At 38.9% G+C, this 17,823-nt stretch overlaps 1 protein-coding gene across 2 annotated transcripts in view; it reads left to right on the top strand.

Annotated features, from left to right (window-relative positions):
* Positions 1–17,823, top strand: part of rabgap1l (RAB GTPase activating protein 1-like) — a 181,936-nt gene that overhangs the window by 137,479 nt on the left and 26,634 nt on the right. For both annotated transcript variants that reach the window (XM_055221068.1, XM_033992113.2), the window contains 4 exons: positions 1,612–1,737; positions 2,247–2,390; positions 7,619–7,660; positions 14,331–14,459. In XM_055221068.1, coding sequence (XP_055077043.1) covers positions 1,612–1,737; positions 2,247–2,390; positions 7,619–7,660; positions 14,331–14,459 — 441 coding nt within the window. The remainder of the gene's footprint in view (positions 1–1,611; positions 1,738–2,246; positions 2,391–7,618; positions 7,661–14,330; positions 14,460–17,823) is intronic.

Below are 17,823 nucleotides of genomic sequence, written 5' to 3' on the forward strand. Positions count from 1 at the left end.
TATATACTGTATATACTGTATGTACTGTGTATACTGTGTATACTGTGTATACTGTATATACTGTATATACTGTATGTACTGTGTATACTGTATATACTGTATATACTGTATGTACTGTGTATACTGTATATACTGTATGTACTGTGTATACTGTATATACAGTATATACTGTATGTACTGTGTATACTGTGTATACTGTGTATACTGTATATACAGTATATACTGTATGTACTGTGTATACTGTATGTACTGTATGTACTGTGTATACTGTGTATACTGTGTATACTGTATATACTGTATATACTGTATGTACTGTGTATACTGTGTATACTGTATATACTGTATATACTGTATATACTGTATGTACTGTGTATACTGTATATACTGTATATACTGTATGTACTGTGTATACTGTATATACTGTATATACTGTATGTACTGTGTATACTGTATATACAGTATGTTTAGGATCCAGTCACAGCTGCAAACTGAGACTCAGCTTCACTTTTCTTTATCTGGACCTGAAGGTCTAAGGTCTAAACCAGGACTAAAGGACTAAACCAGGGACTAAACCTGGACTAGATGTGGATTAGACAACAACTTAACCTGGGACTAGATCAGGACTAAACCAGGACTAAACCAGGTCTAAACCAGGACTAAACCAGGACTAAACCAGGACTAAACCAGGTCCAAACCAGGTCCAAACCAGGACTAGACCAGGACTAGATCAGAACTAGATCAAGACTAGATCAAGACTAGATCAGGACTAGATCAGGACTAGATCAGGACTAGATCAGGACTAAACCAGGACTAGATCAGAACTAGATCAGGACTAGATCAGGACTAAACCAGGGACTAGATCAGGACTAAACCAGGACTAGATCAGAACTATATCAGGACTAGATCAGGACTAAACCAGGGACTAGATCAGGACTAAACCAGGACTAAACCAGGTCTAAACCAGGACTAAACCAGGACTAAACCAGGACTAAACCAGGACTAAACCAGGACTAAACCAGGTCTAGACCAGGACTAGACCAGGACTAGACCAGGACTAGATCAAGACTAGATCAGGACTAGATCAGGACTATATCAGGACTAGATCAGGACTAGATCAAAACTAGATCAGGACTAGATCAGGACTAAACCAGGGACTAGATCAGGACTAAACCAGGGACTAGATCAGGACTAAACCAGGACTAGAGGCGACACAGAAACGCACAAATATGATGTGGTTTTCACGTTTTTTCTGATTATGATTTGGTTCATATTTGTCGCTCAACAGACGACCGCCCTTCACTTTACCCATTTTTCAGTGATGTTGAAAACTGTCTGTATATTATTTATTTTTATTATTTATTGTCCATTTAAATAAACAGGTTCTGATCCGAGTCCTGCTCCAGTAAAACGTGTAAAAGTCTCAGACGGACGAGGACGAGCAGATGCCGTCGCTCTTGACCCCAAAGTCTTAGAAAACTCTGTAATTCTTTTGATCCGGTTCTGTAGAAAACATTTATTCCTTCTTCAGTCTCTTCTCAGTCAAGGTTGTTCCGGCTCATTCTCAGCGCAGACTCGATAGCGACTGAGCGTGTGCGTGCGTTTTGTGTTCAGATGCCGGAGGAGCAGGCGTTCTGTGTCCTGGTCAAGATCATGTTTGAGTACGGCCTCAGGACTCTCTACAAGAACAACTTTGAAGATCTGCACTGCAAGTTCTACCAACTGGAGCGGCTCCTGCAGGTCAGAAACGTCACACAGCGGCCCCTCGTTTTAAAAAAAATAACCCGCAATAGACGAAATCCAAAGTACCAGCTTTATTTTTTACATTATTCTCTATGTTTTTGTCTGTAAAACCCCTCACCACACACTTTATACTCTTTTCTCACACAGGCGTTAACATTTTCTCACATTTCTCTCTCGTTTAAACACAAAGTTCAAACCTTCGTGAGCGCCTTTGTCGGTGCAGAATGTTTCATAGAACGTAGATTACCACTAAACCAGGACTAAACCAGAACTATATCAAAGCTAAACCAGGCCTAGGACTGGACTAGATGAGGACTAAACCAGGATTAGAACAGGACTGAATCAGGACTAAACCAGGACTAAACCAGGACTTGATCAAGACTAAACCCCCTCAGACTTGTTATAACTTGGTAGGAAGCTCTCACAGGTCAGTTTTCTAATCCCTTTACCTTTAACTAAATCCCTTCATACTGACCTGAAGGTGGCGCTGTGTTGTGTGTTGACAGGAGCAGCTTCCTGACCTCTGGAGCCACTTCCAGGACCTGAGTCTGGAGGCGCACATGTACGCCTCCCAGTGGTTTCTCACCCTCTTTACAGCCAAGTTCCCGTTGTGTATGGTATTCCACATCACAGACCTGCTTCTCTGCGAGGTACGGACGTCAAATTATGTTTTTTTTCTGTTCTTTTCTGTTTATCACTTGAGTTCTACCTTTAAAAATGTGCGTTTAATATGTGAAACTGACCTCAACGTAACGTAAAATGTATATGAAATTCGTTGTACCTGATTTTTCTTGTCTTAAAAACATGAAAACGAGTTCATTTTAAACAGTTTGCAGTCGTCCAAAGTTATTCCTCACTTACATGTACATTATGCAGTCAGGCCATTCTAGTTATTCACCCTGATGAGTTTCTAAGCACGTTTCACGACTTTCAGAGGCCAGTGCGGAGTTGAAGCTAACAGCAATGAGCATGCTATCCCGCTCTCCCTGATTATCCGACACTAAAATGCTTTCTAATTAGATGCAGACAGGACACAGTGGACTTATTTTGACCTCAACAGCTGCTTTTACGATATATCTGCACAGGAACAGGACTAATTTTGCTCAAAAACGTGGGAAAAATCGGGAAAAAATTACGTTTAATAAATAAATTTGAGGGACGTAGGTCTTTAAAGGTCCTGTATTACACAAACTTGTGAGCTTTAAGTCATGTTATAACGCTGATTCCTCCTCAAAAACAGACCTGGAGTTGCATTTTGTTTCATTCACACATGTTTGAGTCACACTTTATTATTAGTCTGTAACATCTCCACAGCTCAAAACGCTCTGTTCCACCTTGTGATGTCATCAAGTGTTTGTTTTCAACAGTTTTAACAGCTTCTTTTACCTTGTTTTGTAGAGATAAGTGGCAATCCCGGGTCTGAAATGATCCAAATGATTCTAGTGAAGGCGTGTGGAGTTTAAAAACACAGCGGAGCACGTGGGGGAAGCTCAGAAAATTCCCAATTAGCGAAATTTATTGCAGCTCGCCGTGATCCAGCGTGGAAAAATAATACATACTTACAAACATTAACAGCGCTAAACTAAAGCAAAAGCAACAGAAATTAAGAAACTAAAGAAAAACCCACGTGTCCACAGCCACCTGATTCAACCCGAAACACTGACTTGCCCTGATTTTATACCCTCAACCCAGAAGCTCCTCCCACAGGTGAACGCCCTTTACCTCACAGGTGCGGTCGGTACAACTTCAGCAGGATCTCGTCACACACTGCGGACTTACGAGGGCCGAAAAGTGTTTAAAATAAAACTAAAAACACTTAAACATTGAAACAAAATACACAAAATAGCTTAAACCAGGACCACGACCACACCCGAGGCTTTAAAAATTGCCGACATAGGACACGCCCCCCTCTTTGTCTGGACCATGTGGAGAGTCAGGTATTAAAAGGTGTTAAAATTGAATACATTTAATCAAATAAAATCTCTTTAAAACCCGGGATAGTTAAGTTTAGTCTTTAGTTGCATATTGGAAAAAATATTGGAAATGGACGAATGCGATTAAACTAAATTATGGTGAAATGATGGTTTGAGACGTTAGAACAGAGATCAGAAAATAGCGCGACGTGGGACCTTAAAGTCAATGTTTTGGTTTCTTTTTCAGAGCCTTGACTCTACGTCGCCGTGCCGACACTTAGCCGCCGCAGCTTAGCTTAACGAGCGCAGGCTTTATCCCTCGATCTGACAGATAACACGGCATCGATTTATTGACTTGAACCGCCCCTTTTAGCGCTTTTCCTACAGCTCAGTCTCATCAAATCCAGTATTAACCACACAAAACACAATGTTATTTTGCCCAAAACTTAAAGAAAACATTTAAAAAACAGACTTTGAGTTGCGTTTTGTTTCATTCACACAACTGAAAACACTCTGTTCCACCTTGTGATGTCATCAGGTGGTGATACAGGAAGCAGGAAGTGCTCCGACGTGTTTTTAAACTCCACACGCCTTCATTCGTCGACTCATTTGGATCATTTAAGACCTGGAATTGCTAATCTACTACTGAACTAACGGTTAAAAAGCGTGAAAAAAACTACCACTTGATGACATCACAAGGTGGAACAGAGCGTTTTGAGGTTTGGAGATGTTACAGACTAGTAATAAAGGAAACAAAACGCAACTCCAGGTTTGTTTTTGAGGAGGAAACCGCATTAGAACATGACTAAAAGCTACAAGAGTCACTTTTGTGTCATATAGGACCTTGGAATATTATGGAAAAACTTTGGAATTCTGTGCAAAAATTCCTGAATCCAACTTAAAAGCCGAAACAAGTGTCCAGAAACGCGTGAGTGTAGATTTCAGTGGTGCGATCGGGATCAGTGTAATAGGTGCAGGTCTTATCAGGCTTTTAGAGCGGACACACTATCAGATCTATAATGAGGTTACGCTGTGATCGGCCTGAGCGAAGGAGACGGGCTCGGTCCAGACACGGCAACGAGCCACGGACGCCAACGCCGCCGCCGCCACGGTAACGCCCACCGCAGGGTTAAAGCCGCGTGTCTGTAGTTATAATCTGTGACAGTCGTGGATCATTCTGTTATAATTTAGACATTTTAAATCACAATATTTATCTAAAACGACTTGATAGAGGAAACAGTGGGCGTGTACAGTGGGCGTGTACAGTGGGCGTGTACAGTGGGCGTGTACAGGTGGGCGTGTACAGTGGGCGTGTACAGGTGGAGGTGAAAAAGCTGTAGATCAACAAAATGGCGTCTTGAAAATGAGCGATTAAAAGATTATGATGAGGTACATGAGAAGGAAACGACTATAACACGGATTAAAGCTCTGAAAAAGTCCGTTTTGCAGAATACGTCCACTTTAACGCCTGATTTTCAAACTCAAAACGGTGACGCAGACGCTTTAAACTGTTGACCCTTGAACTCGCTCCTGTCTCTCACAAACCCCCTGCTCCGTCAGTAGTGTTCACGTGCATCAATATGTCGCCACGTGCACAGCTTCGCAACAACACAGACCATAACGTGGGACAGTATTTTCTTTCTTCAGGTTTCCATTTTTTATAATTAATCCAGACGGTCGTGATTAAAGGGCAAATATTACTGTTTTCTGATCTGTTCTAATGTCGTTTCCTCGTCGCAAACAGACCTGGAGTTGTGTTTTTATTTCATTCACACACGTTTAATGCACAAAAACTGCACATTCTTCTCTAATTGTGCTAACGGCTAACAGCTAACGGCACACAGCTGTTATGTGACCAAAATTAGCATCTCCACCAATATTTTAACACCAAATTTTAGTGCACGTAAATTTTAAACTCCTTAGATGTTAGCGGTCTAATTTTGTAAATTTTTTTATTTTTTTGTTTTGTATTTTTCTTTTAAACAATAAATTATTTGACTACCAGGTTAAAGGGCAAATATTACACTGTTTTCTGATCTGTTCTAATGTCGTTTCCTCGTCGCAAATGGACCTGGAGTTGTGTTTATTTTTGTTTCACTCTCACATGTTTAACACACAAACAAACTCTGCAGATTTAGGCCGAGTTCTTCTCTCAAACTGAAAACGCTCCGTTCCACCTTGTGATGTCATCGTGTGGCAATACAGGAAGTGCTCCGCTGTGTTTTTAAACTCCACACACCTTCATTTCTAGAATCATTTGGATCATTTCAGCGAATCTGGAATCGCCGCTTATCTCTGAGCTCACGGTAAAAAGGAGGAGCTGTTCACTTTGAAAACTACCACTCGATGACATCACAAGGTGGAACGGAGCGTTTTGAGCGTTGGAGATGTAGATGGATTGATAATAAAGGAAACAAAAACACAACTCCAGGCGTGTTTTTGAGGAGGAAACGGCGTTAGAACACGACTTAACGCTACAAGAGTCAGTTTTGTGTGACGCTTAAGAGCTGCTTTTGCATAATACTAAAAAAACCAAAAACAAACAAAAGTCGTGTTTTAAAGCGCACGTATGTCGCCCGTTCACTCAGCTCTGGATTTTAATCAGATCGTGACTGTTTGAACACATCTCCGCTCCATCACCAGCTCTGACTTTACTCCTTTTTCCCTGGTGCTTACTTTTGTCTTACTTTGTTTGTTTTCCTGCTTTTTTTATTATTATGTAAATGTACTTTTTTGAGCTCAAGTTAAATAGTTTTGTTCATTTTTTTCATCAAAAGATTTATTTTTGGACTGTTTCGATATCATGAAACGGGTTCAGTACGATCTTGTTTAAGTCAGACATGTTTGAGTAACTCTTTATTGTTAAATTTCCAAATGCTCAAAACGCTCTGTTCCATCTTGTGATGTCATCAAGTGGTAGTTTTCACGCTAACGCCTCCTCCTTTTTTACCTTTAGTTCAGTAGAGATTGTTCAGTTATTCCAGTTCTGAAATGATCCAAACGATTCTATAAACGAAGGTGTGTGGAGTTTAAAAACACAACTTCCTGTATCGCCACATGATGACATCACAAGGTGGAACAGTGTTTTCAGTTTGAGAGAAGAACTCGGGGTAAATACGCAGATTTTGAGAGTTAAACATGTATGAATGAAACAAAAAAAACACAACTCCAGGTCTGTTTGTGATGAGGAAACATTATAACACAAATCAGAAAACAGCGTAACACGTCCCCTTTAAAATGTACTTCATGTTCTGAATTTTTTTGAAGTATTTTTGCAGTACTTTTTTTTACGCCGCCCATAAAGAAGTGTGTTTTTTGTATTTCTAGTTTCAGTCCCGTTGCGTTCTCTTCACTCCACAGCGTCAGGCGGCACAGTGACAGCTCTGCCTCGGCGCTGTGGCTCCATCTAGTGGCTCAGACGCACACGGCGCCCCCTGTCTGCTCCGTTGAGTTATTTTTAGCGGCGCCAGATATTTTTAGCCGGTGTTGCCATGTGAGTTGGTTGTCACGGAGACCTGGGAGATGGGTGTTCCCAGACTTTTGGATGAATCTCTTTTGTTGATGAAAGAGACGTTTTATATATTTAATTTTGCACTAAACACTAAAGTTTTCCGTCAGGTGTGTGTGTATTTAAAGCTGCATTATGTCATTTTTCTGCCACGTGCTTGTCTCCGTGGAGATGTAGTTTCTTTGATTGGAATATTCCGCGCTTAATCAGGTCAGATCTGTGGAGAGGCGACCTGGCGCGCAGTGAGAACGCAGGTTTTTCCAAGGGATTTTTGAATTATATGAACAAAAATATAAAAATGATAATTAAAAGATGTAATTTGGGACATTTCCAGGTAAAGCAATGATTTCTCCATGGAGACGAGCATGTGACACATCTGAAAAGTGACATAGTGGTGTTTTTGTTTGTGTTGTTTTTTTTTAACTGGCTAATTTGATTTAATTTTCTCTTTTCACAGGGTTTGAACATCATCTTCAATGTAGCGCTGGCTTTACTCAAGGTTTGTACTTTAATCTGACCCCAGAGAAATACCTCCCCTTTATTACCCCACAGAAGTAAATACCTCCTCTTTAATACCCCACAGAAGTAAATACCTCCTCTTTAATACCCCACAGAAGTAAATACCTCCTCTTTAATACCCCACAGAAGTAAATACCTCCTCTTTAATACCCCACAGAAGTAAATACCTCCTCTTTAATACCCCACAGAAGTAAATACCTCCTCTTTAATACCCCACAGAAGTAAATACCTCCTCTTTAATACCCCACAAAAGTAAATACCTCCTCTTTAATACCCCACAGAAGTAAATACCTCCTCTTTAATACCCCACAGAAGTAAATACCTCCTCTTTAATACCCCAAAGAAGTAAATACCTCCTCTTTAAATATAAAGTTGACACAAGAATAAAACAAAAAAATTATTTTGGACAAAAAACTGAGACTGAAACAAAATTAAAAAGTGAAAATGAACCTGTTGTTTAATAAGAGTCATGTCCTTCAGTTGAACTCTCCAGGGTTTATTTGCCTCTATCACCCCCTAGTGGCCGCCTCCAACACTGCATCCTGTGTCCACTTTTACATATTAAGTACAAAACTGCTGATTTTAAATAGTACATTCTAAAACGCCTTACAATGTGTGGGGGTTTTACTTTATTTTTTCTGAATGTACGAAAAATACAAACAAATATACGTTATTTTATGTTGTATTTATGATCAGTAGATTTGATTATTATCATTATTAAGTATTTGTTTATACTATATTTGTTAACAGAAAGAAATACAAACCAAGATCCAAACATGTAGTAAGAATTAAACAAAACAAAATGATTATTAAATTAAAATCCTAAACATTTCCATGGGGAGCAGGACGGTTTTTTCCAGTCTCAAACAGTCTCAGAGTTAAAGTGGATTTATGAGCGTGTCTCATTTTACATTTACTGCGATAAACAAAAAGGAAAGTTGCCATGTAGGGCTTTGTTTTTATTGAGTATCCAACATTTAAGCGATGAACTTAGTCAAACGTTTGGACACGCCCTCTCGTAAGTGTTTTTTTTATTTTTTTATCTTTATTTTTACAACTTTCTACATTTTATAAACACACTGGTTTAGGCTGGACATCAAATATATGAAGTCAAATATATGGAATTATCACATTTAGAGTTATTTAAATATTTTTTACTGCATAATTCCATATATCTTAAGCCTAAAACTGTAAATTATCAAGTAAAAAAATAACACCAATATCATACACGTTTAAAATAAAATAAAAAAATGTGATAAAATATAGCATCAAGTATCAAAAAATCCCGTTTTCCTCTGCCGCTGTGCTCCTATTGGCCGTCCCTGTGTGTTTTTTCATTGGCTGTTTATGACATCATGTTCCCCGGAGTCAGCCTGCTCCATCGTCTCCCTCCCTCCTCTTCCTCCTCTTCTTCCTCCCTCCTCCTCCTCCTCCTTTTCCTCCTCCTCCCTTCTACATCACTTCAAAACACGAGCCTTAGCCGTAGCATTAGCATCATGGACCTCAAGGATGCTCCTCTGCTGTGTTTTTATTAACATTTTCTCTCTCTCAAATCCTCCTCTTCTTTTTTTTTTTTTTTCCTCCTGCCGTGCCTTTTTCCTCGTTCCCGTTTCGCGGCTCTCTCCGTCTGTCCGTCCACCCCTCCTCCCTCTCTCCTCGCTCCTGTCTTCCATCAGCTGGAGGCACCCACCCAGAGAAGACCCCTGCGTCGGAGCCACCCTGCTAGCCGCCGTTAGCAGTTAGCAGTTAGCATCACAGACCGAAGAGCTGCGGGATCACAAAAGGAAAACACACAGCGCTATATTTGCCAAATGCTAGCCTGGAGCATCACTTCAGCTAGCTAGCACAATCTGTCACCATTTTGAAGATTTTTTCCTCCACAAAGATGCGCCGATGCTAATTTCTACCACTCTGAGAATCATTTTGGATTGTTTTTTTTTTTTTTGCCAATCCACTGAAATATTCCATAAAAATAAGAAAGTTCAAGATATAATTCCCCATCTCTTTTGAGGAACCTGGATTGCCAACACGTTAAGCAGCAAATAAAGGAATAATTACGGACATATTTGCATTTCAGAGCTACAGGAGCAGACAGTGTTCGCAGTTTTCAAGCCCGGTCTTTGTGCAAAACTGGATTTTTTCGTCCCGTCTTTGCTGTTGCTATTGGCGACGACTAAGGATCAGTGAAGAGAGCTAGAGCGCAGACAGCTGTTTCTTTTGTTTTCTATCTATTTAGACATAAGGAGTAACTTATTTTGCTTATTTTAGTGAAGAAATATTAGTTTTACAGTTAAACAACAGTGAAATCTATTGTTCACTTTCATTTACGCTGTTTAATCAACAATTAATTAACAGAAAACATATCGTTATTCATTATCTGGGCTTTAAAGACTCTAAAACACACCTAAAAAATAACTTAATACAGACAGTGAGTGGTATTATTAAACCAAAATATCAGAAAAGATTAAACCTGTCAACATTCCCTGTGGGTGTGATGCTAATTGAAGGCACTGCTCTGTCTGAAGCTCTGTTACTTACCCCATTTTCTTTAATCTGAGCTTTGTTTTAGCCCAACTTGACCAGAAACAACTGATTAACCTGGAGGTACAACAGTTAAAAGCTGATTTTGCTCTGTTAAACAAGTCCCGCAAGCTAGCTAGCGTTAGCCAACAGTTTTTCAGTTCGTCACTGTAACTTTTTTTGTCGAAAATCAACTCCTAAACAGAACCGCGAACGCTCGGATTCATCGCAGGCTCTTGGAAATGTGCCGTTCAAATCCATTTTGTGATTTTTCTTGAGTCTCGGGCTGCGTTCACTAATGCGTCGCTGCGTCGCCACGGTAACCGCTAAACATTCTGCCACAGACATCCATGTAGAACGCCGTGACGTCACCGCAAAGTATCAGTAATCCACTTTATCTGTTCATATTCTTTATTTAGACGCCTTTAGTTTCCATATTTCACAGTTTTTTGGGTGATATCGTGTTTTAAAAAGTCTTACTGTGCAATAGGACAAACCGTTTTTATTGTGTCGCTGAACCGTATTCGTCTAAATCAAACTTTTATTCCTCCGAGGGCCGCGTTCGTACTTAATAATGTGATGTTATTGCGGTAACGCTAGAAATACTTCAGTTTGCAGTTTAAAGTACTGCCTATGATCATTTGGGTAAATTCAACAGGAGTCCCTCAGGTCATAGTTCGGGCGCCTCTGATGTTCTTTGTGTCAAATCAAACTTCATGAACGAGAAAGTGAACGTGACATAAACAGACTTATAAAAAAAACACTTTACAGTTCAGATTTACTCTTTTAAATAGATCATCAGATTGATCTTAACAGCAGAATGGCAAAGTCTATGCGCTGGCCTACTGCATTAGCGGCCATTTTGAAGAACCACAGAGCATCTACAGGCCTCTGACAGTGGAACTATTAACAAAACTGGTGCCTAAGACTGGATTTTAGGTCTATTTTAATGTGCCAAAGTAGTTAACTAGAAATTTAACAATACAAATTTTCAAATATATGTTGAAATGTTGTGGAAAAACTCATGCCATTGTAAAAATAGTGACTTCAAGTAGTTTCCCAAGTGGTTAGACGATGTATTTAGTCTAAGTCTATGTAAAAAAAGGTTAAAAGTTGAAATTTTGAAAAGGAAATTGCCAAATTTTAAATCTTTTTCTCTGTAACCTGTATTAGTCTTTCAGATCACTTCAAATACTTGGATTTTTCATCAGTTTTTTTTTATACAGAAGTAGCTGGTCCATACTTTTAGTTTTTTTGAAATTGGATAGAAACACACAATTTTTGTAGTAGCTATGTTTTTTTCGTTATAATTTTGGACAACAATAGCAGTTTGGGAGCTAAGATTTTTAATATTTTGTTGGTAAAGTTGGATTTTCAGGAAGAATCTTGGACACGTAAAACTTGTTTCATTTTCAAACCGAATCAGCTTCATCTGGATTATCAGAGATTCAAAAAATAATAATATTTGGAAGAAAAAGTGACAAAAATTCAAATATCTCTGGATGCTCTCGGCGACACAAAGGACCAATCACGGACTCCCGCGGACTACTTGACCTTTGAACCCTCGACACACTGGACCAGCCAATCGCCAACCTGGGCCCAGAACGGGACACGCCCCCCTCTCCCCAAACTCCGCCCCCCACTCCTCCGGCCCCTCTGTCCCCGCCCCCGTCTCCTCCGCCCCCTGCGCCCGCCCTGGCTCCTCACCTGTCGGCGCGCCTGCCCCTCCCGCCCGCGCACAGGGCCGTGGGGGATGGCGAGGGCAGGGCGGCGGAGGAAGAGGAGGAGGAGGAGGGGACCCAGAGCGGACAGGCGTCAGCGGACTCGTTCTGTCGCGTCATGGAGCTGCTCGGGATGGGCCACCGGCTCTTTGTGCCCAAGCTGCTCGCGGTGAGAAGAGGGAGAGACATTCAGGGTTAAACCACAGGCACATGGAGCTCAAGGAGCTGTGGCCTCTGCTCTTACACTTTTAAAAGGTTCAGTCACAAAAGAATGAATCGTTTTTATTGTATCGTAAAACAGTATTCCTCTAATTCAAACTTTTATTCCTCTGAGCGTCGCATTCGTACTTAATAATCCACTTTATCTGTTAATATTCTGTATTTAGTCGCCTTTAGTCGCCGTATTTCACCCTGTTTTTGGGTGATATCGTGCTTAAAAAGTCTTACTGTGCAAAAGAATGAATTGTTTCTATTGTATCGCAAAACAGTATTCCTTTAGTTCCACCTTTTATTCCTCTGAGGGTCGCATTCGTACTTAATAATCCACTTTATCTGTTAATATTCTGTATTTAGTCGCCTTTAGTCGCCGTATTTCACCCTGTTTTTGGAGTGATACCGTGTTTAAAAAGTCTTATTTTACTAAAGAATGAATAGTTTTTATTGTATCGCAGAACAGTATTCCTCTAGATCAACCTTTTATTCCTCTGAGGGTTGCATTCGTACTTAATAATCCACTTTATCTGTTAATATTCTGTATTTAGACGCCTTTAGTCGCCGTATTTCACTCATTTTTGGAGTGATATCGTCTTATTGTACAAAAGAATGAATCGTTTTTATTGTATCGCAGAACAGTATTCCTCTAATTCAAACTTTTATCCCTCTGAGGGTCACATTCATACTTAATAATCCACTTTATCTGTAAATATTCTGTATTTAGACGCCTTTAGTTGCCATATTCCACCCTGTTAAAAAGTCTTACTGTACAAAAGAATGAGTTGTTTCTTTTGTATCGCAGAACAGTTGAAACTTAAATTACACAAAATAAACGTACACAAACCTCGTGAACCGACATCCGACGAGGGGCTGATTCCTCATCTCGGGCTCATTTTTCTTTTTCTAAATACATATTATTAAAGATGTTTATTATTTGTACGTTTTAGTTCATTTTTATCTGTAAACGTGGCTGTGGCGCTGATAATTAGGGTCGGGCGGAACTTTATTTAAAATAGGCTGTTCCGTGTGTGTTTGACCACTAGAGGACGTAAAGGTAAAATATAAAAGGAGAAACACTAAATTAAACGCATAAATATGAGGGACTGTTATGAGGCGTTTGACGGTGGAGCCGCAGTTTCAAAAAGGCGTTGCTACGGTCACAACTGTCCTGAGAAATAAAACAAAATAAATAAAATGAAACGTCAGGGCCAATGTTTTTTTTGTAATAATAAATCAGAGACAGGTCAAATTTGTGGAATTTAAAATCAAATCCTTACTTGCAGTTCCTTTAATGGAAAAACAAACGTGGATTTGACTTTAGATTTTTAGTTTTATTTGAGAACCAGATGAAAGACACTTGTGCTTTTGGAGCTGTCATGCTGTTTCGCTTTTTTACCACTAGATGGCGGCGTTTCCCTCAGTATTTAAGTGAACTTTTAGGAATGCAAAATTATTTCAGCAGCCATGTTTTTTCCGTTATAATTTTCTGACAACAAGGACAACAAAAGCAGTGTGGGAGCTTCTAAGATTTTTTATATTTTGTTGGTAAAGATGGATATTCAGGAAGAATTTTGTAAAAAAAAAAAAAAAAAAAAAGTATTTTCAAGTAGAATCAACTTCATCTGGATCACAAATTTAAAAAAAAAAAAAAAATTGGGGAAAAAAAAGTGACGAAAATTAAGCTAAGAACAATTGAGCTCAGAATAAAATTGTGTCACTATCTCATTTAAATACTTAAAATATCCACAAATATTAATATTTTGTAATTACACAGTATATCTTTTAATAAATATCAGAGAATTTTGAATGTTTTTGACGTTTTCCTCCTCTTAAGTTCGTCCTTGTAGGTTTAGTTTTAATTGTAGTTTATCACATTGTTTTTTCACACACTCTGACTATGAAACGACGTCTTGTATTTTTGTTTAAAGCTGCACTCTGCAACTTTTCTGCCACATTCTGGGTCAAAAACTAACATCCCCGTGAAACAATGTGTGAAAATACCCGTCCCTCCACCAGAAAAGTTGCACAGTGTACCTTTAATACTGCAAAATATGAACGCAAAATAAAAAAAAACTTGTTATTTCCCTTAATATACAGCTCTGAAGCTCAACCACATGAGACTTCAACGTTATTAGCGCGTGAATTGACCCCCGTTACGGCGGCGTGTCCGGTCTAACCCCTGTGCCGTGTCCGCAGACTTCCAAAGAGGACCTGCTTCAAGCCGACTTCGAGGGAGCGCTCAAGTTTTTCCGAGTCCAGCTTCCCAAACGTTACAGGGCCGCGGAGAACGCTCGCAGACTGATGGAACAGGCCTGCAACATCAAGGTACGGCCACACGGGGGAGCCAGGGGACAGTACGACCAGTTTGATACAGTCGTCCCAGGAGTTACGTACTAAAAATAACACGCGATAGGTGAAATCTGCAAAGTATCAGCTTTATTTTTTACATTATTCTCTCTGTTTTTGTCTGTAAAACCCCTCACCACACACTTTATACACTTTTCTCACACAGGCGTTAACATTTTCTCACATTTCTCTCTCGTTTAAACTCTCGCAAAGTTCAAACCTTCGTAGATTTATAAAAATAAGTTCAGTATTCTAGAACGAAACCAAAGATCAAGACCAGTTTTCAGGCCCAAACATTTGAGAAATAAAAATATAAATGTTTTCCTATACTGTAAATTAAAAAGTTTTAGAAATACTGTAACAGATTTAATTTTAATGATCGACCTACGAGGCGCCGCTACAGCCCAACGGCCAATCAGGACGCACAACACGATGGTCTACAGTCCAACAGCCAATCAGGACGCAGAACACAATGGTCTACAGTCCAACAGCCAATCAGGACGCACGACACAATGGTCTACAGTCCAACAGCCAATCAGGACGCACGACACAATGGTCTACAGTCCAACAGCCAATCAGGACGCACGACACAATGGTCTACAGTCCAACAGCCAATCAGGACGCACGACACAATGGTCTACAGTCCAACAGCCAATCAGGACGCACGACACAATGGTCTACAGTCCAACAGCCAATCAGGACGCGGGACATGTGCTCTAGTTTTAGTATTTATTAGTATCAGATTTTCGATACTCTTGACCTTACCCTATTGACTCCACATGACTCTCATAATCCTCACACACACAGACACACAATCAGTTCTACATTCACATCAAACTCAACAATGTGTAACTCTTTTTAAAGTTGCAGTGTGTAGCTTTTTTGCTAGTAGGTCCTCCACTTGCTTATTACATTTATTCAAATTTATTCACATTTATTCACATTTATTCACATTCACAGGTGTTTTATTGCTCAAAAATTCTTACTGTGAGTGGGGTCACCTCTCCACAGATCAGACCTGTAACTTGCTGGCATCACCTGCTTGTCTCCATGGAAATGTAATTTTTTTTCTTTTTTCTAGAATATCCCGCAGTATGACATTGAGATGATTTGTCTGATTTATTTGCGTATTAAATTACAGTTGTTTTTATTGGTCAAAAATACCTTTACACACCTGCGCTCTTACTGACTGTAGAGACGCCTCTCCACAGATCTGACCTGTAACGTGGCCTGGTATGAATGTGCGCGTGACTGTGTGAGCGGGTCCTTGATGTAAAGCGCTTTTTAGTGACTTGAAGGCGGAAAAATAAAAAAATAAAAAACAATAAAAACGTGACAGTTGACCATTTTAACCATATTTAATGCCATACTGTGGAACATTCTGGGCAAAACAATAACATCTCCATGGAGACAAGAAGGTGCCTACACTCCGCCAGAAAAGTTGCATAGCCCGCCTTCAAACAAACAAACAAACAAACAAACAAACAAACACCTACTACCACTATCTCCACAATATAATGTCATACTATGGAACATTCCAGGCAAAGTAATAACATCTCCATGGTAACAAACCCTAGTTACAACATGAATATGAAAGTCTGACCTTCAAATATAAAACCAGGGCCTGAGTATCACGTTGTTTTGCCTTTAAAACCGCCGTTGTGCGTCGTTTTACAGAATGTGTTTTTTAGAGGCGAGTTCACGTCTTATCGTTGCCGCGGTGACCTTAAAGCAGGACTGGCATCTACAGAATGTGCTGAGAAATCCAAACTGGCCGTGATATCTAACACGGAGCAGGAGGTGTGCGGAGGGAGGAGGAGGAGGTGGAGAGACGTTATAGTCGCTCTCTGATCCGATTATGTCACTGGATTCTTCAAACTGTCTTAAAATATTTGGAAAGTGCCACAACTTCCTCCAAAAAAAAACACAAAATCTCCTGTTTTAATCTGCGTAAAAACGGCTAATCCTGTAGTTTAGATGTGAACAAATATAGACTGTTTATATGAATGGACGTAGCTAACCTGCTAACCTGCTAGCTGCTGCGTTACAAACAGGAAGTGATCATGTGCGCACTTCCTGCTTCATCGACTCTGGCTCCAATTCACTTCATTTTGGTCTTAAATGTTCGTATTAACTCGCTCTACATGATCCTGGGGTTTTTATTTTTGAGTTTACCTTTTAAGGTTTTTTTTTTAATTATTATTTTGAGTTTTTTGGGGGTTTTTTTTTTGTTTTTTGTTTTGTTATTTTATTATTATTATTATTATTATTATTATTATTATTATTATTATTTTGTTATTTTTTAGGGTTTATTTATTATTTTCTGTATTTTTTTATTTATTTTTTGTTTAGATTTTTTTTTGCTATTTTAATTTTTTTTGTTTATTTTCTTTATCTTTTCTGTTATTTTTAGTTATTTTTTTCATTTTTTTATTATTTTTATTTATTTATATATTTTTTGTTATTTTTGAGTTTATTTTTAGGTTTGCTGCTGCTGTCAAACTCGTCATTTTGGTCTTAAATGTTCGTATTAACTCTCTCTACATGATCCTGGGGTTTTTATTTTGAGTTTACCTTTAAAGGTTTTTTTTTAATTATTATTTTGAGGGTTTTTTTGTTTTGTTTTGTTATTTTATTATTAGTATTTTATTATTTTTTAGGGTTTTTGTTGTTTATTTTCTGTATTTTTTTTGTTGTTATTTTTAGTTTTTTTTGTTGTTTAGATTTTTTTTGCTATTTTAATTTTTTTTGTTTATTTTCTTTATTTGTTCTGTTATTTTTAGTTATTTTCTCTTTTTTTGTTATTTTTATTTATTTATTTATTTTTTGTTATTTTTGAGTTTAGTTTTAGTTTTGCTGCTGCTGTCAGACTCGTCATTTTGGTCTTAAATGTTCCGTATTATTTCGCTATTGTGTCTGTAAATCAAGATATGAACATTAATAACAGACAAATCAGGCGCTAGCGTTAGCAACAGGTTTGACTGACAGCGTTGCTAAGCGTCCACTTCCCACTGTAGTTTTGTTTCATTCACATACGTTTAACACAAAAAACCTGCGTATTTACTCTGAGTTCTTCTCTCAAACTGAAAACACTCTGTTCCACCTTGTGATGTCATCGTGTGGCGAAACAGGAAGTGCTCCGCTGTGTTTTTAAACTCCACACGCCTTCATTTCTAGAATCATTTTGTTAATTTCAGACCTGGAATTGCCACTTATCTCTGCTGAGCTAAAGGTAAAAGGAGCCGTTCAGTTTGAAAAGTCCCACTCGATGACATCACAAGGTGGAACAGTGTGTTTTCAGTTTGACGGAATGAAACAAAACACGATAACAACATTATAAGAG

This window comes from Periophthalmus magnuspinnatus, chromosome 4, assembly GCF_009829125.3.
Source record: "Periophthalmus magnuspinnatus isolate fPerMag1 chromosome 4, fPerMag1.2.pri, whole genome shotgun sequence".
NCBI classification, from domain to species: Eukaryota; Metazoa; Chordata; class Actinopteri; order Gobiiformes; family Gobiidae; genus Periophthalmus; species Periophthalmus magnuspinnatus.